We start from the raw sequence: 25,773 nt of genomic DNA on the forward strand, positions 1-25,773 counted from the left end.
AGGTGCGCTGCACCCTGGGTAGAAGTACTCGGTGAGAGGAGGACCATGGGGAGGGAGTAACCCAACGCACCAATTACTGACTCTCTAAAATAAAAAAAAAGAGAAAACAAAAAAAAGTCAGCTTGGAATATACATGGGCTGATTATTTTAATTTCAGTCAAATGACTAAGGCAAGGGTTAAAGTCATGGGCGAGGCACTCATGGCCGTAATGAAGGAGTGGCCGTAATGAAGGAGTGGCCGTAATGAAGGAGTGGCCGTAATGAAGGAGTGGCCGTAATGAAGGAGTGGCCGTAATGAAGGAGTGGCCGTAATGAAGGAGTGGCCGTAATGAAGGAGTGGCCGTAATGAAGGAGTCACAAGATCAAACGTTACCCAAGTCAGGCAACACTGGTGCAGCACTGAAGGACGTCCTCTTCATGCACGGCAGTCCACTGCTTGATGCAGGATCAATGGGAAGCACACTGAAATCCTCACACGGTGAAAAAAAGAAGTCAGCACAAACGTGGCAGAAGCAGCTTCGACAACACTGTCCCCAGTGAACAGTGTACTTGTATGTACTTCTAGGTGCGCGCCTGATTATATAAGGTGCAATGTGGAAAGGTGCTGTGTATCTCTGTGACCACTAATAAACAGAGTTTGGAAAAAATAAAAAAAGTTGCCTGGAACCGTCTGGTGATAGCCGAGACCAGCTCCTGATTAGAAAATTGATCTCTGCACACGCAACCTGTGGGCTACCCTCACCCGAAACAAGGACAGGAGATTGGTGCCCCAGCTATCTGGAAGTCCTGCAATGTCACTTGGAAGAATCTGAGTCAGGGGAGAGGGGGTGGTAAGTGAACAAAATACCTGTTTCTGTCCCCACCTGTCTCCCATGGGGTAACATTGGTGGAAAGCCCTTGTTCGTAAACTCCCTCTGGCCTGGCCTTTTGTCGTCAAACCTTGGTCAAGGATCACGTCCTAAGAAATACCTTGGTAACAGGATAGAGGGGGTGCCTACTCAATCACCATGACATCACATTGCATGAGTTCTGAAATAACTTTCCCGAGAAACCATGTGGGAGCTTGTGACTTTTTGGGGACAAGACCCCTGCGAGGTAGGTATGGTTTCAGAAGGCAGACAGACACAAATGAACAGGTTCCAAAACGTTTAACTTTCACAAGGGTTCGAGAATTCCTATCTGACCCTATCTCTATAATGTGATTAGTCTCGACCATCAAATTAAACTAAAGGATGTCAGTCTGTGAAAATAATAAAGCTGTCAGTGTCAAACCTAACCTTGCCCTCACTTCTTCAATGAAAATGTGTACGGGGTCAAAACAAGAGTGAGTCAAATAATATCAGGTCGGCAGTTTAGTTGAATAACACTGCCTTCCCCAAGCTTTTGTAATAAAAGTTCATTAGGAGCTTGGGTGGCTAGTTCACACAGTTAAATGAGGCAGAGTTCTTCAAGGATTCCTTTGCCTGGCTCAGAATTCACAAAGTTCATCAGTGTAAAGTTCGCTAAGGCTTCCCTCGCGTGCTTTGGCATCAATTTCTTAAAACACCGTTTTCTTAGGCTTCCCTTGGCTGATTCGGCATCAACGAAAAATAGTTTTAAAAAATGGGGATCCCTTCCCCAACAGTTCAATACTGGTTTCACACTGAGGTTCCCCTGCCCGACAGTTCAACAATCCTTCAATGGTTTACTTATCAGAGACTTTCGAAAACACACAGTATTCCTAGCCCTGTGCGGGAACACTCCGTTACTAAGGCAGTCTATACAGTTTGTGCTCCTTGTATTATATTTCACTTGGTCATGCCCCCTGCACTGTCTTTCACATTGTTTACTTCGTTATGCCCTTGGCACTGTCTTTCACAATCTTAACTTCATCGGTCCCAGATCTTCTTCTTAATTCACATTATGGGCCCAAGACCCTTTTATTCTAATTACGGGTCCCTGACCCGCTTAACTCCACAAATATAACCATTCTCATTTCACTTTCGCTGGTGCTTCAAGTCCTCTGTAATTCACAATCTCAAAAGTCTCTCTTTATTCGTGTAAGGCCTCGCTGTCACTTTGTTTCTTTTCACACTCTTTCAACAATGGACAATTGAAGCTTTCATCTTCATTGCGTCTCTCGCCATATGCCTGTCCTCGCTTTGCACCATTGTATTTCATTCGCGCCTCATGCCTTTCAGAAAAAGGGCTCCCTTCTGATTGGAACTCACCGGCTGTGCTTCTCTATCGCTTGATGCGTGTTGAGGTCAGGGTCTTCCCCGCTTCTCCTCTGACACTCCTGGGCCTTCTTGCACGCCCAGGGAATGAGCACCTGTGCCAGGCTTTCTCTTTGGAGTTTTTCTCGAGCGACCCCCTACTGGCTCCTTGGAGACATGGCTCCCTCGCCACTCTTTCTGCAGCCTTTCCACCACTCGGGCCCTCAGCGTCTCAGCACTTAGTTCTCCGCCGACAGATTTTGGTGTCCCTAGGCGACCCAGTTTGCATGCCTTCTTGGGATCCAACTCGCTCACTGTGTGACCCTATGCTCCACCTCTTATACTCTGGGTAGCCTCAATGTGTTTCAGGTGTGTGTGATTATGACTAGTGCCTGACCCTGCCTGGCCTCATTACCGAGACGGGGCCATTACATTACCTAGGGGTAATCTTCCTAATCTCAGTCTTTCTCGTCTCAGTAGTTGGGCTGACACAGAATGGAGGGGAATTATGAGAGTTGTAGTATCCCATAAAGGTAGAGGGAATATGGGGTAATAAATTGTCGGGAAATGGGGGATACCATATCTAGCCTTCTGCTGTTTCATCCCCACTTTCCAAGGACCCCCTACCCAGGTGATTCTTCCTCGGTTTTTCACATACCCTTCCCTTATGCGATCTGGACAGAACTACTCGGAACCTGGAAATTAAATCCACATTGCCTTGGTCCTTTCCTTTCTGATGTTCAACTGTGAAGAAGTAAGATTGAGAGTCCAGAAACCGTTGCATAACCAGAGGATTAGATTCCTTTTGCTGACTTATCCATACAAGAAGAGAGTGAACTTCCTTCCTAAGAGATAGTACTTGAGATGTAGGATTGCCCATTTTATAGCTAGCGCTTCTAATTCCAAAACTGAATAATGTTTCTCCCTGGGGAAGAGTTTTCTACTAGAAAATAATATAGGGTGTTCTAAGCCATCATTGTTTTGTGATCAGACGGCATCTAATCCAGTCAGGGAAGCATCTGTTTGCAGAATGAAGTCTTTAGAAAAGTCTGCTACTTTTAAAATGGGGTTGTGACACAGGGTTTGTTTCAAGTTGTTGTAACAAGGGGGTGGAGCCAGTGAGCACAGCATGTAAACATGTGCCCGCCTAAATCCTGATAAAACAGCAGGCTTACCACATAGTTTGGATCACTGTTGTGGTGCAGCAGGGTGGACGACTTGGGGTCCCCACTGCTGAGATTTGGAGGGGGGAGGGAGGGCTTCCTCTCAAAGTGCAGATGGTCCTGACGGATGACATCAGGAGGATGGTGGTACTCAGAGGGACATTGGAAGGGTCTATGTGTAGTGAACTCGCATTCCCTGAATATTGACGATCAAGAATACTTTCCAGCGGTGGTGGATCTAGTGGGTGGGTGATTGTAGGGAGGGCCTGTTCATATGGGGGTACTTGAATTGGTTTTTAGATTCTGAATTGGACAGTACAGGGACCTTGGGACTGCAGAAACCATTGGCGTCAGCGGCATTGCGAAAGGTGGTAGAGGATCTAGATCTGATGGAATTGTGTCGTGAGGCACATGGACAGGAACAGGGATACTCCTACTTCTCGGGGGTGCATGGCTCGTATTCCCGTCTTGATTTTATTTTTGTGGGAGCAGAAGACTTCTATTCTTTGATGGCACAGAATATTTGGGCACACTGTCAGACCTTGCCCCACTGGTGACACAGTTGTGGGGATGCGACAAACCCCTGGGGAGGTTATGGCGTCTTCAGGTCATGGCCTTTAGAAGATGCAGGGTTTAAAGAGGTGCTACGAGAGGGAATAGAGCAGTTTTTTTTAGAGAAATGAAGTATCACTGTCAATGGTAGGGTCTCTGTGGGAGGCGTTTAAGGCGACCATTAGGGAAGTTGGTATCTCTAAGACTACAGGGATTAGGAAAGAGCTACAGGAAACATTGACAAGAATAGAGGGGAAGGAACTAAAAAGGGCTATAGTTGAAGGGAATCAATTGGGGGGGGGAAGAACTAGCATGGGTTCTAGCCACTCATCGTGAGACAATGTTGTCTCTGTCCAATTTTGAGAGCAATACACTGGATGTGTGCATCCACAGGAAAGGGGATAAAGCAGGGAAATTATTGGTCTGGCGGATACGAAGAGAGCAGCCGCATCATGTTGTTGAGAGGCGGGGCAGCTGACCTGTAACCAGGAGAGGATTAAATGCCAGTGAAGGAACCTACTCTCCAGAAGAGGCAGATGCGTTGTTGGATCTGGTTCAGCTACCTGTCCTGAAGGGGAATCTTAGGGAAAAACTGAAGGGACCAATTGGGGAAGAGTACATACAGGGGTGTGTTAGAGTATGAGGAAGGTTGGGTCTCTGGGAAGGGACGGCTTCCCGGTTGAATTCTACGGTGAGTATGCAGATCTGGTGATCCCGAGGCTTAAAGTTTGATGAGGCAGTTGAGGCTGGGGTCCTGTCGGCCTCGATGAGGGAGGTTGTCATAACTGTATTGCTGAAAGCAGGGAAGGACCCCTTGGACTGCGTGTCCTATCGTCCTATTTCACTATTAAATGTAGATTCAAAGATTTTGGGAAAGATTCTAACGGCCAGGTTGTATGATACCAGATCAGTGCAGATTTATTGGGTATCGCAGCACCACGATTATTATCTATTGCTTGCATCATGTAATGGACCAGGTGAAAGATGCAACGGAATACATGGCACTGGCCTCCTTTGTCGTTTGATTCCCTAGAATGGGATTGGCTGTTTAGAGTGTTGGGGGGACTATGGGTTGCCACTGGCTGAGTTTGCTCTACAATACACTGGTAGCAGCGGTGAAGATCAATGACTGGGTGTCACGGCAGTGGACGCTCTCTACGGGAACCTGTCAGCGGTGCCCGGTCTCGCCAATTTGATTTTCTATGGCACTGAAACCGCTAGCACGTTTCTTGAGACAAGAAATGGGTGAAGCAGGGATTTTAGTGGGGGGAATGCGACATGTGTTATTGTTATACCCAATGATCTGCTGCTGTATGTGGGGAACCTACGAGATAATATGCTCATGCTGCTTGATGTGCTGATGAATTTTCTGAGATTGTCTTGATTCCAGATTAATGCCGAAAAATCTCTCCCATTTCCACTGTAGGGACTTAAAAAGGTGTAATTGGCAGATCTCCCTGATGGGGGATAGGCTGGGGGCGGGGGGAGTGATTCAGTTACTTGGATATCTAAATTTTTCAGGACATAGAAGATAGAAGACACGTTTGTATACAAAACAGGAAGGGCACTTTCTGGGATAGGGGGATTCCATCCAATTTCGGAAACAACTGTCGTTGTCACTAATGGGGAGGAGGCGCACTGTAAAATGGTGATATTACAGAGACTGCTCTATTATTTCATTAATATTCCATATGTGATAAGGAAGGTGTTCTTTAAAATGCTGGACGAAAAGATTGGAGAGCTGTTATGGAATACAGGAAGTAGGAGGGTGTCGGTGACCTTGCAGCGGCCACGTGCAGAGATCACCAAATAGGCTGGCTTGATTTTTGTTGATACTTGGCAAGCGGCGAATAGCTATTGCCTGGAAGAAACCCACGGGCGAACAATGGAAGGCGGATGTTCATAGATGGGGGGGATGGCAGAATTAAAGATACTACAGGCAAATGGTGACCCCAAATGGGAGGAAGGGCTGACGGGCGATTGGAGTCAGATGCTCAATGAGCTGTATTCCTCGACGGACCTGAAACCCCCATGAGGGATTATTTAATTTATACTGGACTGTTGTAATTATATGCAAAGTGTGTGGTTTTTTCTTTGTTAGAAGCTGGTATTTATTTATTGGATTTATTTTTGCATTTATTGCAGCGCACAAAACCCTCGGGTATCTAGGCGCTAGTTATACTGGCTAAGAAAGAATATGCATCAGGATGAGTAGCGAGTCTTAAAAGGTGCTGTGTTAGTTGAAGAGGCAGGTCTTCAGATTTTTACGCAAGGTCCAGTAGGCAGGTTCTTTTCTGAGGTCTGGTGGGAGATTGTTCCAAAATTTGGCAGCCAAGACCCGGAAGCTCTTGCCCCCCACCGAGAGGTGACTGAAGTTGGGGATCGAAGGAGGTGACAGTTCACGGATCTGAGAGGTCAGACAGGGAAGTATTTCTCGAAGCAGCGCGAAAGGTAGGTCGGGCTGTGTTGGAAAGGCATCTGTGGACTATGGATAGTGATTTAAATTTGATCCTCTCGCTGATGGGTAGCCAGTGTGCGTCTCTCCTGACTTCAGAGATGTGGTCCGATTTGGAGAGACATGTGGCCTACTGGAGGGCCTTGTTCTGAATAGTTTGTAGTTTGTTGAAGTTGCTCTCCGAGGTGCCGGCGAATAATACGTTGCAGTAGTCCAGCTTAGCTCCTGTGATGACTTTTACAATAGATGGGCGGTTGGGGGTGGATAGGAAAGGCTTACTGGCGTGGAGCAGTTTGGCGGTGTAGGCTGTTGATGAGGCTATAGAGGTCAACTGATGCGAGAGGTCAAGGGTTGAATACAGGTATACGCCTAGGGCTTTGGCTGCAGAAGAGGTGGATTCAGTTTCCATCAATAATTAACTCCTTGTAGGCTGGGTCTATGTTGCGTAGCGTGGAGTGGGAGCCGACGATGAGGATTATGGTTTTATCATTGAGGCATAGTAGGTGCGATGCCATCCAGTTTTGAACGACTTCGTATACAGAGTTGATGGTAGCTGAGTCCTGTGCTTATGAACCAGAAAGGGGGATGAGGAGCTGCGTGTCCTCGGCATAGTTTGTATATGCGATGCTGAGGTGGTCAAGGTGGTCGAAAAGGGGTTTTGTGTAAATGTTGTAGAGAGTGGGGGAGAGGCAGGAACCTTGGGAAACTGCAAGTTACAGGAGTAGGTGCGGCAGTAAAGTCGTTGATAAATACTCGCGTGGATCTTTTGGCTAGGAATGATTCAATCCAGTTGGTGGCAGATGTGGAGAAGTTGTCTGTAGAGGAGAGTTGGAAGCAGAGAGTTTGGTGGTCTACCAAGTCAAATGCTGCAGACAGGTCCAGCATCAGGAGGACTGGTTTGCCAGTGTCCTTGATGGCGATGAATGGAGCTTTCAGGTCTAGTAAGGCAGTTTCTGTTCCGTGCTTGCGGCGCAAGCCTGATTGGCAGACACCCAAGATGTTCTTCTTGAGGTAATGTTGAACCTGAATGTAGGCTACGCAATCCAGGATCTTCAGGAGGTAGGGTACTGTTGAAATTGTTGAAATGCGCGATAGTTTGTAGGTATGAAGGGGTCAAGGGAGGGCTTCTTGAGCAGCAGCAGGACCCACACTTCCTTTAGGGAGGTTGCCACTGAATTGGAGGTGAAGGAAGCATTAAAGATGGCAGAGATTAATGGATTAAGTGTCTCGGACAGTCTTTGATAATCAGGGCTGGCCAGGTGTCACCTTTGCAACGAGAAGGTTTGAGACTGTTAATGATTTTGGTGACTTCAGGTACTGAAACAGGGTGCAAGTTGGAAGGGGCGTAAATGTGGGTTGGTAAAGCGTTGGGGTCTGTGGGTCGTAGTGTTTTCGATAATATGGCTTGTTTGGAAAGGATTTTTTCCTTGAGGGAGTTGATTTTCCCAGTGAGGGCGTCTTGGATTTTGTTACACCAGGCACTGTCCACTGTCAGGTCTGGTAGAGGGTGGGAAGGGAGTCTCTAATTCACGGAGGATTGTGAATAGTTTCCGGGAGTTGGATTTGATGTTCCTAATCCTGGAGTTGTAGCCGCTAGCTTTCTCAGTGTGGATTTCTCTTCTATAATCTTCGTCGAGGGAGGTGATAAGGGCTTTGGATGCGGTTGAGGTTTTTTTCTTCATGCTAGCGTGGAGGCACACTTTTTGGCACAAGCTTTGAGAAGCTCCGGTGTGAACCAGGCATTTTTTTATTGCAGGTTTGGCTTTCTGATGTTTGAGTGGGGCAAGCGTGTCGCCTGCCTGGCCAATGGTTTTGTTGTAGATGTCGACCAGTGCTGCTGGGTCTGTCACTGAGGTTGGGGGGTGAGCGAGGGTATTAAGTAGCAGGACGAGGTTGTCGTTGTTGAGATTTTTAGTCCAGCGGGCCAGGCCTTCTGGTTTTGAAGGGTGAACCGGACTAGGGCGTTCAAATGGGGGGGGGGGTGTCAAAGGCAATGGTCTGGTGGTCAGACCATGGGCAAGGAGAGGTGACGGGGTTGGTGATATTGCAATTGAGGTCACTGATACAGTCGAGGGTGCGGCCTTGATCGTGGGTGAGCTCGAGGGATCGTTGCATGAATACAGCTTGGTTGAGTGCTGTGGCTACGCTGGTGGCGAGGGTGTCTGAGTGATCATTGAGGCCTAGGTTGAGGTCCCCAAGAGTTAAGAATTTTGAGTTGGTCTAATGGAGGAGTTGATGCTTTGAAGAAGGTTGTGCTCGAAGGAGCGGCTGGCGAGGAGGGTGGTAGATGAGGAGGATGGTGATGGACTTGGTAGGGGACATGAAGAGCTTGACAAGTAGGTATTCGCAATTGGGGATGGCGTTGGTGTTCGTGGCTCTGATGGTGAGGGTGTTTTTAAAAATGAGTGATGCCGCCTCCTTTGTTGGGGGGATCTATCGCATCTTAGGATGGCTTAGCCCGGAGAATGGCGATGCAAAGGGCTGGGCCCGCAGTTTAGTGTCACCAAGTTTCAGTTATGGCAAGTAGGTTGAGGTTATTGGAAGTTATGAGGTCATGGATTTCAGAAGCGTGAGCTGGGACTGATCTGGCATTCATCAAGGCGCAGTTGATGGGCTTGTGGGCTGGTCTGGTGGACACTTGCTTTGCTTTGGACGGAATGGCTGAGGAGCGTAATGCGTTGGACGGAATGGCTGAAGACCGTAATGTGGAAAGCGTGGGGTGAGCCTGGTGCGTTGTCTGAGGAACTTGTTCCTGGTGGGCATCGGTGGGGGTGTAGTCATGGTGGAACCGAGGCTTCAGGTTGATTGGAGCATTGTCGGTGTATCTGAGTTGGACTGCGTGGATGAGAAACGTAATGTGGGGAGAGCGTACTGAGCTGGGTGCGTAGTCTGAGGACCCTATTCCTAGTGAGTATCGCTGGGGGCTAAGCGACGGTGGGGCCGCAGGCATCGGGTTGTATGGGGGATTGTCGGGGGTCGCTGAAGCATAGCACATAGCAGACGTGGATCAAGCGGCGTGCTTTGCAGACCTGCGGCACTCATCACTGTGCCCTTGGCCTGCGCAGGCTTTGCCGCAGAGGGTTCAGCAGGCAGGCTTTAAGGCGAAGCTGAGTTGGGCGTCAATGCGATGTGTAGCACGTAGCGTACGTGAATCAAGCAGTGTGCAATGCGGGCCTGCGGCTCTGTAGACCCAGGGCACTTCATACGGCTGAGTACAACACAAGACATGAAGGTAGGGGGATCAGAGGGAGTGGCGGCTGCTGGTGGGTGGTTGGTTGTTTATCATTTATCTTTTATGCAAAAATCAATACAATTGTTTAAAAAATAAAGAAATTTGTAACAAACATACTCATCTTTCCACTGAAGTTTTTGTGGTTCTGCATTTTTAAGCTCATCAGTCAGTCCGGTAGTTTTCTCAGAACATTTTGGAATTAACCTACGATAGTACCCTATTAATCCCAAGAAGGCTCTTAGATCTCTCTTGGGCTTTAGGTTTTAGTGCTTCACAGACTGCTTTTACTTTTTCAATTTGGGGTTGTACACTATCGTTCCCTATGAAGAAGCCTAGGTGTTTTATGGCTGACTGGGCCAATTTACATTTATTTGGGCTGGCTGTTGGCCCAGCTTTGCATAGAGCCCTTATGATGGTATATAGGTGATGGAGATGGCCTTCCCACGTCTTGCTGTAGACTACAATGTCATCAATGTATGCTCCGCAGAAGTTAGAATAAGGCTGCAAAATTCTATCCATTAGTCTTTGGAACATTGCAGGGGCACCATGGAGTCCAAAGGGGAAGACTTTAAATAGTCCTGGTGGTGTCGAACAGGCAGTTTTTTCTCTATCAGGCCTGTGTAATAGGATCTGCCAGTACCATTTCATAATGACTAGAGTCGACATGGACTGCATCCCCTAGTTTGTCTATTAAGTCGTGAATGTGAGGCATGAGATGGTCATCGATGGAGGAGATGGAATTTACCCTTCTGAAGTCTATGCAGAATCGCCAGCTCTGGTCCTGTTTTGTCACCAATACTATGGGAGAGGACCAGGAACTGGAAGATGGTTCAATGATATTAGCTTTTTTTTTTGTTAATTGATTTTTATTGACTACCAACATGTGCAGGCAAAACACATTGCATTACATTGGCAAAACAGTGCAGATGAATGGTCACATTTCTCACATTTTCTACCCCCTCTCCAATCCCCCCTTACCTTCCCTCCCCATACTTGGCAAACATTGAGCTTAACAGCTAACAATTAGCACATGGCACATCTGCCTTTTACACCTTGCAAATAGCTTTTTGCCTGGGTACGGCTCGGCAGCCGGCTGGTTACATTGGTAATCACGACAATTGGCTCTTCTGGGGTACAAAGAGCAACATTGTTTGTCACCTTTAACAGTTGGGGCCTCAGGACTTTTGTTTGTTTGATTCCCAGTACTCAAGGAATGGGAGCCAGATTACATCAATATGCGAGTGCGATTCCTTTAGCAATGCAGTTAGGTTTTCCATTTCATATATCTCTTTAGCTTTGTGTAACCACTTCCTCTTCGGTAGTGTGTGACCCTTCCAGCATATAGTTAAACACACCCGGGCTGCCAAGAGCAAGTTTCTGGGCAGATGGGGTAGGACCAAATATTGATCTTCCAAAAACTGAACCCAAAAAGTACCAGGAGTGGGGTCCCCATCCTTTCAATTCCCTGTGTCATGGACCCACCCCAGGATTTCCTTTGAGTAGGTTTCAGCCCTCAGACACTCCCACCATTGATGCCAATAGTTGGTAATCTGTGTACATCCCCGCCAACAGAGTGGACTTATCCCGGGATACATTTTTGTCAATCTCTGAGAGGTGAAGTGCCATTGCCTAAGCAGTCTACAATTCTGCATTTTATACTGGACCGATATGGAGGAATTCCACACGGCTTTGTAGATTGGGGCCCATCGCTCGTGCTCGTCCCCCCAGCCCAGTTCTTTTTCCCACCGAGCCTGTGTCTATGGAGTTGGTAAGTGTCCTTTCCCCATTAGGGTGCTGTAGAGTTTTGCGATTGAACCCTTTAGTGCCCATGTGCATGTTGAGACTGTTTTCAAAGGGGGTGAGTTGTCTCTAGGGCTGTTCTTTCCACCGTGGGTCGGCGTGTGAGCCCTTCAACTGTAGGTATTACAGTGGGTGAATCTGCTGGCCTTGTTGGGCATTTTCCAGTTCTTCCCTTGTCAAGAAGTTCCCTTCCTGCCATATTTGCCCCATCCTGACGAGCCCTTGCTTGTATTGTGGCTGGAATCGAATTGGGTCTGCTATGAGGTCTCTGATTGGGGGAGCCCGAATATAGCTTACGGGGGGGGGAAGCCATGTGGTTACTCCACACATCTGCTTTCTTTTCCAAAGGGCCTATATCGCTGCAAGTATCGGGTGTTTGTGCACTCTTTGCGGCATAGATTTTTGAGGGACCCAAAGCCATTCACCCAGAGTAACTGGCGTAAAGTACCTGTTTTCTAACTGCACCCATTGCTTATCAGCTGATTGCCTCAAATGATCTAGGAGCACACATAGCCAAGTGGCTCTATTGTACATGTAGATGTCTGATTATGCCACGCCTCCCTTGTTTTTCAGGAGAATCATTGTGTTGTAGGTGACTCAGGGATTTTCCCTTCCCACAGAAAACTTAGTAAAACCCGTTTAACATCTACGTTGAAAGGAGTCTGGGAGAATTACCAGTAGAGATTGAAACAAGAAAAGAAGCGTTGGGAGCATGTTCATTTTAATTGTCGTAAACCTTCCTGCCCATGAAAGCTTTAATTTTGTCCATCTGTGGATGTACTTTTTGATTGCTGTCCACAGCGGGATAAAGTTTGCTCGATATAGGTCCCCCAATCGTGTGGTGATGGTGACACCCAGGTATCTGACATGATCAATCATCTGCTTAAGGCCCCAGGTGTTCGGGAGGCCATCCGAGGGAGAGCCGCCTGCCTTTAGTGAAAGAACAACCGCTTTATTTCGATTGATCCGAAAGCCCGAGCAAAGCCTATATGCTTCCACCACGGCTAAGAGTGCCGGGAGGGACCGAGACGGGGTGCATAAGATAGACTAAGACATCATCAGCGAACAGTGCTAGCTTATATTCTTTCCCAAACTTTTTAAACCCTGTGATTGAGGTGTCCATCCAAATCGACAGGGCTAGAGGTTGCACTACCAGCGCAAAGATCAGAGGTGATAAGGGACAGCCCTCTCTTGTCTGCCAGCTCAGTGCAAAGGAGGGGGAAACCACCCCATTAACCACTACCTTCGCTCTCCTGTTACTGTAGAGAGCTTGTGCTCCCGTAATCCAATGTGGTCCCAAATTTTCCTTCCTTAGGACTTGTAACATAAACAGCCAGTCCACCCTGTCAAACGCTTTTTGTGTCCACCGAGTCCAGGGTGGGGTCTGAGTCCTGAGGGCCAATTGGCACAATCTAGGATCTTAAGAATATTATCCGAGCTCTGCCTGCCTTTTTATATACCGACTTGGTTGTTGTGTATGAGCTTTGGTAATATCCCACCTAGCCTGCTGGCGAGTATGCTGGCATACATTTTTGCATCAGCATTTAACAGGGAAATGGGCCGGTAAGAACCACACTGGAGTTTGTCTTCCATCCTTCGGGAGAACAATGATCCTGGCCTCTGTGAAAGATGCCTGAGCCTGCCCCATTTCCATAATGTCATTAAAGAGTAGTGCCAGAAAGGGCACAAGTGCACCGCTAGAGGTTTTATAGAAAGCTGGGGTGAAGCCGTCTTGACCTGGTGCCGACCCCGCCTTCAGATTTGAGATCAGTGCACCTACCTATTCTAGAACGATTGGGGCTCCCAGCTTATCTTGGTTCCAAAATTTGAACCACTGAGGTTTCTAGAAACCGGTCAATGTTCCCCTGAGTGGCTAGACAGTCGTGAGGAGTAGAGTTGTTCGTATAACTGGGCAAAGCAGGCCGAGATTCCAGTACGGTCATTCACTGTTGCCCCCTGTGTATTTTTGATTGCATATACAGCCCCCTCTGTGTGCTTTGTCCCCCTTTTCGTAAAACTTTTGTCTGACATATTGGAGGTGCGCCAATGCTTTCCCACTCCACACATCTTTGAGCTCTGCCCTCAGCTCTTTAATGTCCGCAAGCATGTTGACCGCTTGATGGCGCTCTCCAGTGCTGCTTCCAAGAAAATGTAATCTATGAGGGTGAATGTCTGGTGTGGGGGCGAATACAAGGTGTATGCCCTTGTATGCAGGTTGCGGGAGCTCTACTTGTCTACCAGAAGGGGTATTGTGTAAGAAGCTGAAATGGCCCGCTTGCCAGGGGCGGTTTAGGCCCCTCGATGTAGGAGACCCAGTCAAGCACTGGGTATATCACAGTGTTAAAGTCCCCCCCCCCACAGATCAAATTCCTGGTCCTCCATTTGTCCAGGAGCGCAAAGAGATCCCTGCTAAAAGCGATTTGTTGACTATTGGGCGCATATGCTGTGCACAGTGTCACTGCTCTTGATCGAATAGCACAATTTATTGCGAGATATCTCCCATCCAGACTCCAGTGTGTCTGTGCGATTTGCAGCCCCACTGTTGCTCGATACAAGATGCCTACCCCGCCCTTTTTGACCAGTCCTTTTGGCCACAGAGCTCCTCCCAGGTGTCTGCCCTTTAGCAGGGTCTCCTCTCCTCTACAAAACTTGGTTTCTTGAATGAAAAGTAGATCTAAGTTGGACTGATTAAAAGCCCTCATTAGCATTGATCTTTTTTGGGGGGAGTCGAGGCCCTTCACATTTAACGACCCAAATCTCACTGGTTTATCTACCATGTCTCTCGTCTACAGGTCGTTTTGTGAGTTACAATATTTGTAACGCCTGTGTACACGTTTTACCTTCTGTGTGTGCTGTAACCCGGTTCCTTGGGGCTTTCTTTTGAGGTGTCTCTGTGTGCCTGCTCTGCGGGCCGTTTTAGGGTGATATGTTGATAGCTGAAGCTGTTTCGAAATTGGTTCCCTCCCTTGCCCCTTACCCCTCCATGAGTGCTCCCCCCTCCTTTCCCGAACAAGTCAACTAGGAAGGCATCCCCCTCACCGGATCATAGGGCCACACAACAGGGAACACCCGAAACCCATAACATGAACTACGACATACATACTTTTAGTCGGGCTTGTTCTCAACATCAGACATTTAACAACTCTGAGGTTGATCTGGGCTCATGAACAGCAGAGGGTTCGGTCTTTGTCCACAGTCTAATGTTGAAGCACTTTTCCTGTCTGATGCCTACATGTGGCCGGGCATGCTTTTTCTGAAACTTTGCGTGCAACGTGAACTTGTGTTTAATCATGTGTCCCTGTCCTTTCACAGGGTGTTACATCTCTTAACCTTCCTCGTGCCTTTGGCTCGCCCTCTCTTAGGCCATGGGCCCATTGGTTTCCTGGTTTGTTCCGAGGATGACAGGAGTTCTTCCTTCTTGTGTTCTCCTGTTTCTGCTGTTAGGCCTTGCAGTACGCTGTTTGCTTATTCTGCAGTGACTACTCTGTATTCCTCGTTACTGTGTTCAATGCAAAGGGGAAGCCCCATCTGTAACAGATGTTTCTTTCTCAAAGCCATGTCGTCAGTGGGCGACAGTCCCTTCTTTTGGTGAGGGTTAATGCTGAAAGGTCCCGATACATTCTAACCCGTGAGCCCTCCAAATCAGTGTGTTCTCGCTCTCTTGCCCGTTGTAATAGCTCCACTTTGTGCTTATAGAGATGGCATTTGGCTAGAACTGACCTTGGCCCGTTTGGGGGACCCCCCAGCTCTGTGAGCCCTCTTGAATTCCAGGTCGTGTCAGCAGAGATGGTAAGAGAATTTACCAAAGATTTCACTTGCCTCTCGGTAAGAGAGAATTTACCAAAGATTTCACTTGCCTCTCCATGCTCGAAAGGGTTTCATTAGGTGCTTCTTTGAGGCCTTGTATCTGAATGTTAGATCTTCTCTCCCTGTTCTCCAGGTCATCCACGTTTGCAGCCAGGTCTGTGTTCCACTGCTCTAGGTCTTGAAAGTGACCTTCTGATTTAATTTCTACTAGGACCACCGACAGTTGGTAGTTCTCCAGGGCTTTGACTTTATCCTCAATTTTGCCCACTCTATCTTGCAGGGCATTTACCGTGGTTGCCATGCTGCTTTTAAATGACCTGACTTCATCCAAGAGCAGGCAGATGCCGGCTTTTGTGTAGGTGTTGTGGTCAGCACCTGGAATGCTCGGTGGGTCCGTTGTGGGTGGCCCACCATTGCCGGGCTTGTGCAGCAATAATCTTGCAGGTTCTAGGCTGCTGCGTGGTCCAAGTCATTTCGCATGTGCTCCCCAGGCTAGTGAGGTCTTTTGTGGGGCTGATTTCCAGCTGCCCTCTTCGCGCCGACTTTGTTTTCTTGCCTCGGCACGCCAGGATAAGTGTTCTGCGAAGGAATGTGTGCCACAAAGTAGTTGTGCTCAGGTGCGTGCAGCACTGCTCTCAGAGTGGTTCTGTCCGCTGTGTCCCATGTGCTAGGAGGGTCGATCTACCATCTTGTTGTTTTTGTCCACCAACTTGGAGATGTCGCCTGCTCCTACTCCTCGATGGATCCTGTCCACTGAATTGAGGGTATTGCCTGGTTTCGCTCCCTGGTGTCTTTGAGTGTCGGGGGAGTGTGCGTCTGGATGCTGGGTGAGACTTTTCACTTCTGCACTACCCCTTTGCGTGCTGTTTGTGCTGTGTGCCTGTGATTCGTGAATTCTGCTGTTAGGGCCCAACACAGGGATCAGCTGCGCCCAAGACTGTATTTTTGGTGCTTTGCGATCTTGCTATCCCAAGTGGTTTTATTTAATGCTCTATAGCATTCTCTGCCAGCCCCCTGTGTTCGGTTTCCTTTTAGGGTGACTGGATCACTCGGGAGCGCAGGGTGAGTGCTTGTGAGGCTTATTGCCTGAATGCTGCCTTACGTTCACTGAGTTATCCCTGGGGGTCTGAACGTTTTCAGCTGGTGCCCAGGGCGGAGGGTCAGGGACGGTGCACTCACAGCTTTGGGGGGTCACCAGGCTCAGGGAGAGTGTGGGGTGAGGGGGAAGTCCACAGGCCTAGTGGATCAACTTCCCGTGCTACGCGTTTCTTCTCTCCCCTGGAGAGCCTTACGTTGGCCTCCTCCCCCACTTGCATCGTTCTAGTTTGTTGTGCAGGCAGTGTAGCTGCTCCTAGCAGGAGCCACTTTCCTCCTTTCTGTCTTCTAGGACCCTGATGGCAGAGCCGCTCTCTGCTTTCTCGCTGTTTAACTGCTACTTGGCACCCCAGGGGCGCACTCCCCGCCTGTCCCCCACGGCAAAGCTTACTGTACGGGGCTTGCTGCAACAGCCTGCAGGCAGAGCAGCTGGCATGCTCCGACACTGGTGAACGTTTGGGCCGGGCCCTGAGGGATGACACTTCTCTGCACCGTGTTCTGAGGGCTAATACCACCGATTGTCACCAGAAAACTTCCTGCTGGATGCTGACTGCTTTCTCTTTCTTATTCTTTTGCTTTTACAGCAAATGGGCTGAGTTTGCTGAGTCTGGACGCGGGACACGGCAAGGCTATTTTCAGCATTGGGATTGACCCCAGTTATTACCTACCCAGTCATGCTCATGAGAAACATCACTGGATATGCCCTGATTTGATAAAGGCACCATGCCGAAAAACACGTGTTATCCAGAGGGCAATGTTAATTAAACTTCCCCATTAAACAACTTCATTCTGATCCAGCATTTTTTCTTTAATATCTTTTCTGGCGCAGTAATATGGTATGGTCATAGCAGCTTGCCTTTCTAGTTTTTACAAACGGAGTTGAGGAACTCAAAGTCTCCGTCCTATGACTCACCATTGCGACAGCGCAAATGTTTGCTATTGAATAGGTCGCGGGGGAACCAAGTGATATCAACTCAAAAGTTCCTTCATATCTACTTGAGTTTGCTTTAGTATGCCGACATTATCCTTACTGTCACGGAGAAGACGAAGGCTCAAGCAGCCATTCAGTCCTTGCCCCATGGTGGTCTCTCAATGTTAGCTTTTAAAATACTTTCTACCTCTTAGATTACTATCTTTTTGTGGGCTTCTGGTAGTCGGTACGGTTTCAAATGCACCACCTTACCTACAGGAGTACATATGTAATGGTAGGTTCCTCTTACTCTTCCTGGTGTTTCACTAAAGACATCAGGAAACTGTACAATTCGATTGGTTAAATCTTCTTTCTTATTGTTTGTGAGTTCCTGGGGGATTAGAGTTTGATTATCTATTTCTTGTGGCACTAAACATGATAAGATGGTGGAGTGAGAGGCTGAGGGGTTTTCTTTCCACTCTTTTAAAAGATTGACATGGTAAAAGTTAGTCTTTTGGCAACTATCTGGTTGTGATACTCTGTAATTACGTGTCCCTGTCTGTTCTGTTATTTCATTGCATCCGTGCCACTTTGAAACCAACTTATTTTCATAAGTAGGCAAGAGGACTAGGACTTTCTGTCCAACAGAGAACAATCTTAGGTGCACCTTTGTATCATAGGAAAGCTTTTTGTTGGCATTTGGCTTTTTCCATATGAGTGTGAACTAAATTTCTGACTAACGCCATATGTTCTCGCAAACTTGTGGTGGTCTGAGAGAGGTGTCATTGTCTCTTCTCATTCCTTCCATGTGTCCCTGAGCATGTCCAAGACGTCCCTTGGCTCTCGGCTATACAATAGCTCCAAAAGGGAAAAGCCGGTGGAAGCTTGTGCGGTTTTTCCTACTGCAAATAAGGCCTAAGGGATCATGCGATCCCAATCTTTCTCATCTTTATCAAACAGTTTTCTTAGAACTGTCGTTCCATAAGCCCATCCTTTTGAGGGTGATAAACGGAGGTGCTTAAGGTGGTAATATGGAACAGCTCTTTTACCTCTCCCATAATCTTACTCATAAAATGTGTACCTTGGTCTGTTATGGTCTCCTTTGAGAATCCGACCCGAGGGAAATAAAAGGAAGCAGATGTTTCAATATTTGATGCATGGTGTTATTTCTCATAGAAAAAGCTTTTGGGTATCTTGTGGCATAATCGACAATTACCAGGACATATTTACTACCCAACTTAGAGGTTTCAAGTGGACCAATGTTGTCCATGCAAATCCTGGAAAAAGGGACTTCATTTATTGGCAAAAGATTCAGAGGGGCTGGAGGAAGAATATATGTACTGGTCTTCTGACAGATCTCGCCTGTCTTAACAAAATCTTTGCTATCTGCATGTATTCCTGGTCAATAAAAATGTTTCACTAATCCGAGCTTCGGTTTTTACTTGTCCTAAATGCCCCCCTGTTAGATGTGAATGGGCAATTTCAGGTACAATTGTTTTTTTGTGACTTCGATGTATTTCCAATTGGGTTTTAAGCGAGACCATCCCCTGTGATTTCTCCTCTATATAACAATCCCTGTGTCAGAAAAAAGAAAGGACCTCCTTTTTCCCCTACTCTCTGCTTCCGGTATTGCCTGCAGAAAGACTTCAGATTGTAAGGGATCGTTCCTTTGTGCAAAGGCTAAATTAGGGAGAACATTTGGTGGTTATCCTCTAATATTAGGAGGTAAAATTAGTTTGGGTTCTTAATCAGCCACTCCAAAGCCCAGTTTACCTCTATTGGTATATGTGGTGGTCTTGGAAAGTTGTATTGGACAGAGGTTCTGTCTTGTATAAAAAAAACATGTAAGTGTTTATAGAATACTGAACCCAATGCTGGTATTGTTTGGTCTTCCCCCTGTGAAGCAGAGATCCAATAAACCATCCCACATTGAATATCCTATGCTTTTGACCACTAGGGCCTTCCTTAGAGAAGTATGGAAGAGGGATTCCCCCTACTTAAGAGCAATGGTTCTGCAAAGTATGAAAGATCTTCTCCATGGCGAAGCGCACGTATTGGCATAATGACTCTCCCGAGAATTTACAAGGCATATGGCCTTTGGTCAAGACTGGATTCCATCGAATCACCCTTGCAAGTGAATGCTACCTAAAGTAAAATTATGATTAGGCTTTGGCCCGATAAAGAGTGTGGCATATAGACACAAAGGGTGCTATGCAGCTTTATGATCTAATTTGATCTGTATGCCTTTTATGTTATGAGAATATGAATGTTGTCTAATTGTTGATACTTGGAGAGGGGTGGAAGGAAGGGTTGGGGGAATGGTTCAGAGAGTTCTAAATTATTATGGATTAGGAAGTTGCAGCAGTGTTTTGGAACTGGTGAGTTACAGAAACAAAGCTCTCCAATTTGTTTGTAATTTCAATTAAGCAACAATGTTATCTAATTGAATTTTTTGGGGACATTTGTTTCTTCTTTGCCATTTTGTGTTATTGGTATACCCAATATGAAAATAAAAATAACTTTAAAAAAATGATGTGTTGACTTTAAAGTTCATAATCCTATGAGAGCAGAGTGCCTTTCTGAATAAGGGCTATGCATTGTTGAAACATGCCATATAGTACGGACACAGATTAGTTATCTTTTATACCCCTCTCCTTGCTACAGGAGTTAATGCGCTATGTTTGAGAACAGATGGCCAGGGAAACCCAATGCAGGTTTCTGCAGTTCCTTTATGGAGTTACTCCTGTCTTGACCTCTGTGGCAAGGCAAATCAAACATCAGGAATTAACTATACGTGTAGGTATTTTAAAGTCTGCCTGGAATCTTTACCACATGTTTAGTTTGAAGGACCTATGTACAAAGTGCTTGGATGATGTTTCTCCTCCTCTTGAATGGTACATCAAATATAATTCTTTTAAACATTACAATAATGAATGAATGTGAGGTATTGGTGGAATGGCTTGAGCTAATGTTGGCTACAGTCATCTGGTTTTGCTTTAGGTGCATAACTGGTTTTTATGTTTTGTTCTAATGTAATTGTAGGATATTGTCTGTTTTTTTTATGCTGGCTATATTGTTTTAAAAATCGTTGGGTTTGCAATCTATATCAATACAATGTATTTACCTTTATTGCAATCATGGAATCCATTATATAGTCTTATAAGATTGTTTTATGATTGTTAAAAACTTGCCAACAAGGAATTGTCATCCATTAGCTGTGAGGGGACATGTGAGATAGGTAAAATTATTATTCCCTGCTGCCCACAGTTATTAAGCTAAACAGCACACTAATGAACAATTTGATTTTTTCATCAACTCTGGGGAAGCTAGGGTCCATTCTGGCACCCGTCAATCAAGAAACATTCTTCTTAAATAATCTGTAATTGATATCTTAACACTGTTATCCCATTCTGATTCCTTCCTGTAAAGCCTAACCTCCTTCAATTTGATATTTTGTATTATAGAGCTTGTGATATTTGTCAAAGATGGCAGCTAAAGGCTTTAAATTAATGCATTGAAGGTTAAATGTAAGGGTTCTGAAAAGAGACTACATTAAGTATGACATAAAAGGAAAGAGCCAAGTGTAATGGACTTGGAATGAGAAGGGATTGAACCTAGTACAATTCTAATACAAATGAGAGCAGAGTAAGTGTAGAAGTGGAAGCAGAGCAGGATAGGAAAGGAGGAAATGGAACAAAGGCCTTAATTTGGGATATTGAACGTGGGAGGCCTAAGTGTATACAATGGAAGTAGAGTGGATTGTCTTAGGAGATCGGACAAGAGCGTGCTTATTATTAAAGAAATAATATGAGAGGGTAGGGGAAAAATAAAAAGTAGGTGGTTGAAAGACTTATTTTCATTATTTTCATCTTGTATATGCAGTTCCAGCAGGTGCAAAGCAGCATGATGAGAATTTCGGCAACGGACAAGATTGATGCAAGGTAAGATGCAAACTGCTGTTGCCAATAGGCATTTTGAAATATTAACATGCAGAAAGATACTGTTGTAGTACTGTAAAAATACATTTTTAACACACTCACCTGGCTTTATGACCTGGTTGCGCTTTGCACAGTCTGGGTGTGCACCTGGACAGTTCTGGGTTTCCACCACTGCGTAATAAAGAGTATTGAAAAGAAGGTGCATTGGAAGGCACAGAACAACAAGAAAGGCAGAATGGCGCATTAAAGGAAAGGAAGACATAAAAAGGCATGCAAGACATACAAAGATTTAAAAAAGGTGCTTTAAGATGGATTTTCAGAATCTCCCTAATGTCTAGCTAAACCCTATCAAGGTAGTGTGACTGAGCAGTAAGGCTTAGACTTAGGAAAGTGTGGGGTTGGTGAACGGTTCCATTAAGCACACACAGAGCACTCTTAATAATTAAAGGTAGGCAGAATATTTACAAATACAGCCATATTTATTAGGCCTTCCTTGAACAAACTCAAATCAGTTAAAACCACAGGTAAATAAACTGTGGAATATACACTATTAACATCTATACATCCACCTTGGGGTGCTCTGTCTACATAACACCAACACTTTACTTTTCACATAAATGGATCAGTTTGATAGAACACTGTAGTAGTAAAGTAAAAAGGCTAAGTTATAAAGCAGTTAGAGAAAAGCTAAGTAATGAAATGAGTAGAAAAACGGCCTTATGGAAATAAGAGCCTCTACTAAAAAAGGCAGTCTCTTCCTAAAGGAAATGTGGCCTAGTGCTCTAATTGTCAGTCACAAGTCCCAAAGAGTAGCCCTTTGCAGGGAGTTAGGAGTCTTTTAAGTAGGTTGAACAATTGTTGGCAAAGCCAGCAGATAGGTCTAAGTGTCTCAAGTAGTGGAGAACAAAGCAAGCATAGTTCTTAGGAGGCACTCTCCCAATCACACCAGCTTAGGGAAAGCTGAGGGGTGGATCCTTTGCCAGAATTTCATGGATCACGAACATGTAAGGGAGAGGTAGGGCTAGGACTTTGCTTCCTCTAAACCCTATTGACATATGTGTAGGGGGTAGAAACTGGTGTGCTCACTCCCCCACTGTACTCTGCTTTTGTCCAGTACCACTTTTGAAGCTTCTGAATCCACCGGGGTCACTTACTTCTTACCTTCATTCCTTTGTAGTGAGTCTAGAGGTCGCTGGTGCAAAGGTTATTTTCAGAGTCACGATTAGGTTTTGGTTGTCAGCGGTTCCGTGCTCTGGTGAGACGATTCCTAGTACTGGACAGCTGGATGATCCTGGCACGATAAAGGACCACCACGAGGCTGACCATCTCAGGGGTCCCCAGGACATGATAAAGGTGTGAGACAGCGATGAAAATTGCAATCAGATGATGGGAGCCAACCCTGCTTATGCACACAGACGGGAAGGTCCCTTGAGTCCCAAGTACAAACTCGGAATGGTGACTGAGGTAACCCAGGAAGGAGCAGGACAGTTCACAGGGTGGGCCTGGGACACTTCCAAAGACTTGCAAGGTCAGGGTACTCAAGCAGGGGGGGTCAAGACTGGCTGTCTCTACCAGTCCAATGCTTGAAGCACTGATTAAGGCCTCTAGAAGATCAGCATAAGGAGCAGGACTTCAATGGTATGGTTGCTGAAGTCAATGCTGGTTGGCTGCAATGATGATACACAGGTCTTCAGCAGGATGCTCCTCCTCGAAGGGGTCTTGGCTCCAATGACGATCTGACGAACATCTGCAGGATCCTAATTTGAGTTGGAGTTGCCCTCAAGCACACCAATAGCAAGGATCTGCACAATTCAAACTGGCAGGTGCTGTTTAATTATGGACAGCCTCTGGCCACTACATCTGCCCAGCAACAGACACACACTGACCAGGATGTGGACATGGACCAGACAGTCCCAGCCCCCACAACCAGCCACAAACCCATGCCACCGCTTTGCCTGGGAAAGGGATTACCAGATATGGGGCCTCATTACACAGAAGGCGGTAAGGGTTAACGGTCACCGGTAATGGTACCGGTGACCGTTAAGCCTTACCCCCTTACTACGAGGTCCATTTGCGGGTTGGTACTTTAACGCCTGATTTTTAGCAGGTGTTAATACCCAAACCGCAAATGGTCCAGGGTGCTAATTCCGGTACCGCAATTTGCGGTAGCGTAATTAGCACCTTCCCCATTCCCATTATGCCCCATGGGGCAAAAATGGGAGTGGGAATGGGGAAGGGCAATGGGGGAAGGGGGAATTATCGCCCAGCCAACCTTGGAATAGGGCAGTAATTCCCCTTTCCTCCAAGGCGGTGCCGGTATTTTACTGGCATGGACCAAGGTGCTAATAGCACCTTGGTCCGCCGCCTACCGTGTAATGAGGCCCATGGCATAATCAACCCTGAGCAGGCAGGAAGAAGGCAACAAGACTGGCCAAAGGACAAGTTCAAATCTTGTGGCACAGCCATTTTATAATATATGGTGCGGTGAAATGCAAATATGCACACAAGACAGGTAAAAAAACACAATAGAAAAATATCTGCTGCCACTAGCCTGTCCTGGATCCTTCATACAAGTAACCATTACTTTACTGAAAAGAAAGGAGGAAGGGATACAAAGTACCCCTAAGCACTTCACTGTGAGGTGATGTGTGCAGTGTAAAACTAACCACACCATGCTCCAGATAAGATTTTGAAATGTGAGTATTTTACTCCCTGTTTTTTAAAGATAGAAGTTAAATGATTTTTGGGGAGTAGAAAAGTAAGCTCCATTGCCAATGGGAGTATTAATAAGCAAGTAACAATACTTTAACTGTAAAACAGAAATGTTTTGTGTGGAGGCATCAGGAAGTAGACACAGACAACTGAGGAAAGTTTAGGCTACACCTTTTTATTTAAAATCACAGTGAGGTTGGGATAAGGCCTATTTTGCCCTATGCTAAGGTGGGATTTCCCTACCTAACTGAAACTAAGGATAGTCTGTGTCAGGAAGTCAAAATTAAATGTCCGTCTGTGTCCAAAACCTATACTTGCCTCATCTATTTGTTCAAATTGTGTAGGGATTTCGGTATCAAATGAGTGTTCAAACAAAAGTTCGGAGCGTCTTCCAGCTCTTGGCTAGAAAAGGGTTCAATGTATAGCTCATAATCATATGGTTGAAAGGCTATGTACATGTATATACGATGGAACTAGAAAGAACTTGATGTGAATTTGATTTGAACCCTGTGTAGGAATTACAAGGAATTTGATTTGAACCTTGTCAGCACTTGCCCTGTTGTATCCTTTTAAATACATAGGAAGTGAATTGATGGGCCGAGAGAAATATTCCTTGGCTTATATTCTGTTTTGATATTTTTATTGTTTTCTCTTGCCCCTCATCTCTTCCTTCCTTTTTTTAAATTCAATTTTCTTTTTTTTAAAGGTATATGTATATACACATGAATATGTTAGAAATGTAATGAAATTATTGTAAAGCTGATTCAGTTCAGTTATATCAATTTATTTTTTTAAAAAGGGTTCTCTTTTCCCCAGGATTCCAAATAGTTCACTTTCAATCAAAAGCGGTTCCCTTCCCCACATTTTCAAGTCTCTCACTTTATTCACAACCATACAATTCCTCAGGATTCTTCCCAGCTTTCAGACTTTTTGGCTCTTTTCATAAATATCATTTAGTTCAACTCTTGAAGTTCACAACGTGCAAGCTTATCTGCATGTTCAGCCATAAACGTATAAATGCACGAAGTGGCTTCTCTTTAGTGGGGTGTAGTCAGTCTAGCTGCAGTTGCCGAACCACACTGTCCACCCATTACAGGTCATGCAACCGACCTACAAGATGGCTTCTTTTCTACAGTTATCCCACCACTGCTTCTGCTCAACAGTAGTATGGGACTTCTATTCGGGACTTCTATTGTTGCAGTCCTTTTCAACACTTGCTTAGCCTCTATCCACTTGTTGGATTATCAAGCTTAATGTTGCCACAATTTCATCATGCAATTTGGAACGTTTCTCTTTTCCGTGTGGCTCTTGCCAATGCTTGTTTTTTCTCAACTTGTACAACTAGCAGTTATTTATATTCATCAACAATGGTTGCTTTCTTTAGTTTCCATGTTTCACAGTTTCTTGGTATCAAGGAACGCTTTTCTCTGGCTTCCATTCATATGGCATTCATTCATTATTACTTTCCTTTGGTTCGGTATTTAAAAGTGTCATTGATTCATTTAAAAAAAAGTTTGCTGCTTTTATGGCCCTTCCGCGGCCTTCCCAATTTCAGTACAGTTTGGTATTCACCTTTCATCAAACTTCACCATAGCGTTGTCATTCAACATATGTGTTTCAGACAATCACATTGCCTCTTCGGATGCTCACTCGTGAGCGTTCAGACCTTTCTTCACCACACGGTTCGCATCACAGCATCCCCGAGTCACTCAGCCTCACTTGACTCACCGGGTACGCTGTCTTCGTGTGCCCTTCTCCTCTTCGGTCGGTCCTTCGTGGCTGCTTCTTTTCCCACCTCAGCAAACCTCTCCTCCAGGGTCTCCGACACCACACGTTACCGGAGTGGGAGCCATCTTGACTCCAGGATGTCAGCAGCCTGGACCTGCCACTGGAGACCTCCGACAACACCAGCCA

The 25,773-nt window shown here is 46.0% G+C and overlaps 1 protein-coding gene across 1 annotated transcript in view; it reads left to right on the forward strand.

The window, feature by feature from the left end:
• Positions 1 to 25,773, forward strand: part of COG4 (component of oligomeric golgi complex 4) — a 984,804-nt gene that overhangs the window by 558,742 nt on the left and 400,289 nt on the right. Inside the window, exon 8 of the mRNA XM_069654962.1 lies at positions 21,092 to 21,150. Coding sequence (XP_069511063.1) covers positions 21,092 to 21,150 — 59 coding nt within the window. The remainder of the gene's footprint in view (positions 1 to 21,091; positions 21,151 to 25,773) is intronic.

Source organism: Ambystoma mexicanum, chromosome 1p, assembly GCF_040938575.1.
Source record: "Ambystoma mexicanum isolate Mex_15411 chromosome 1p, UKY_AmexF1_1, whole genome shotgun sequence".
Lineage (NCBI taxonomy): Eukaryota > Metazoa > Chordata > Amphibia > Caudata > Ambystomatidae > Ambystoma > Ambystoma mexicanum.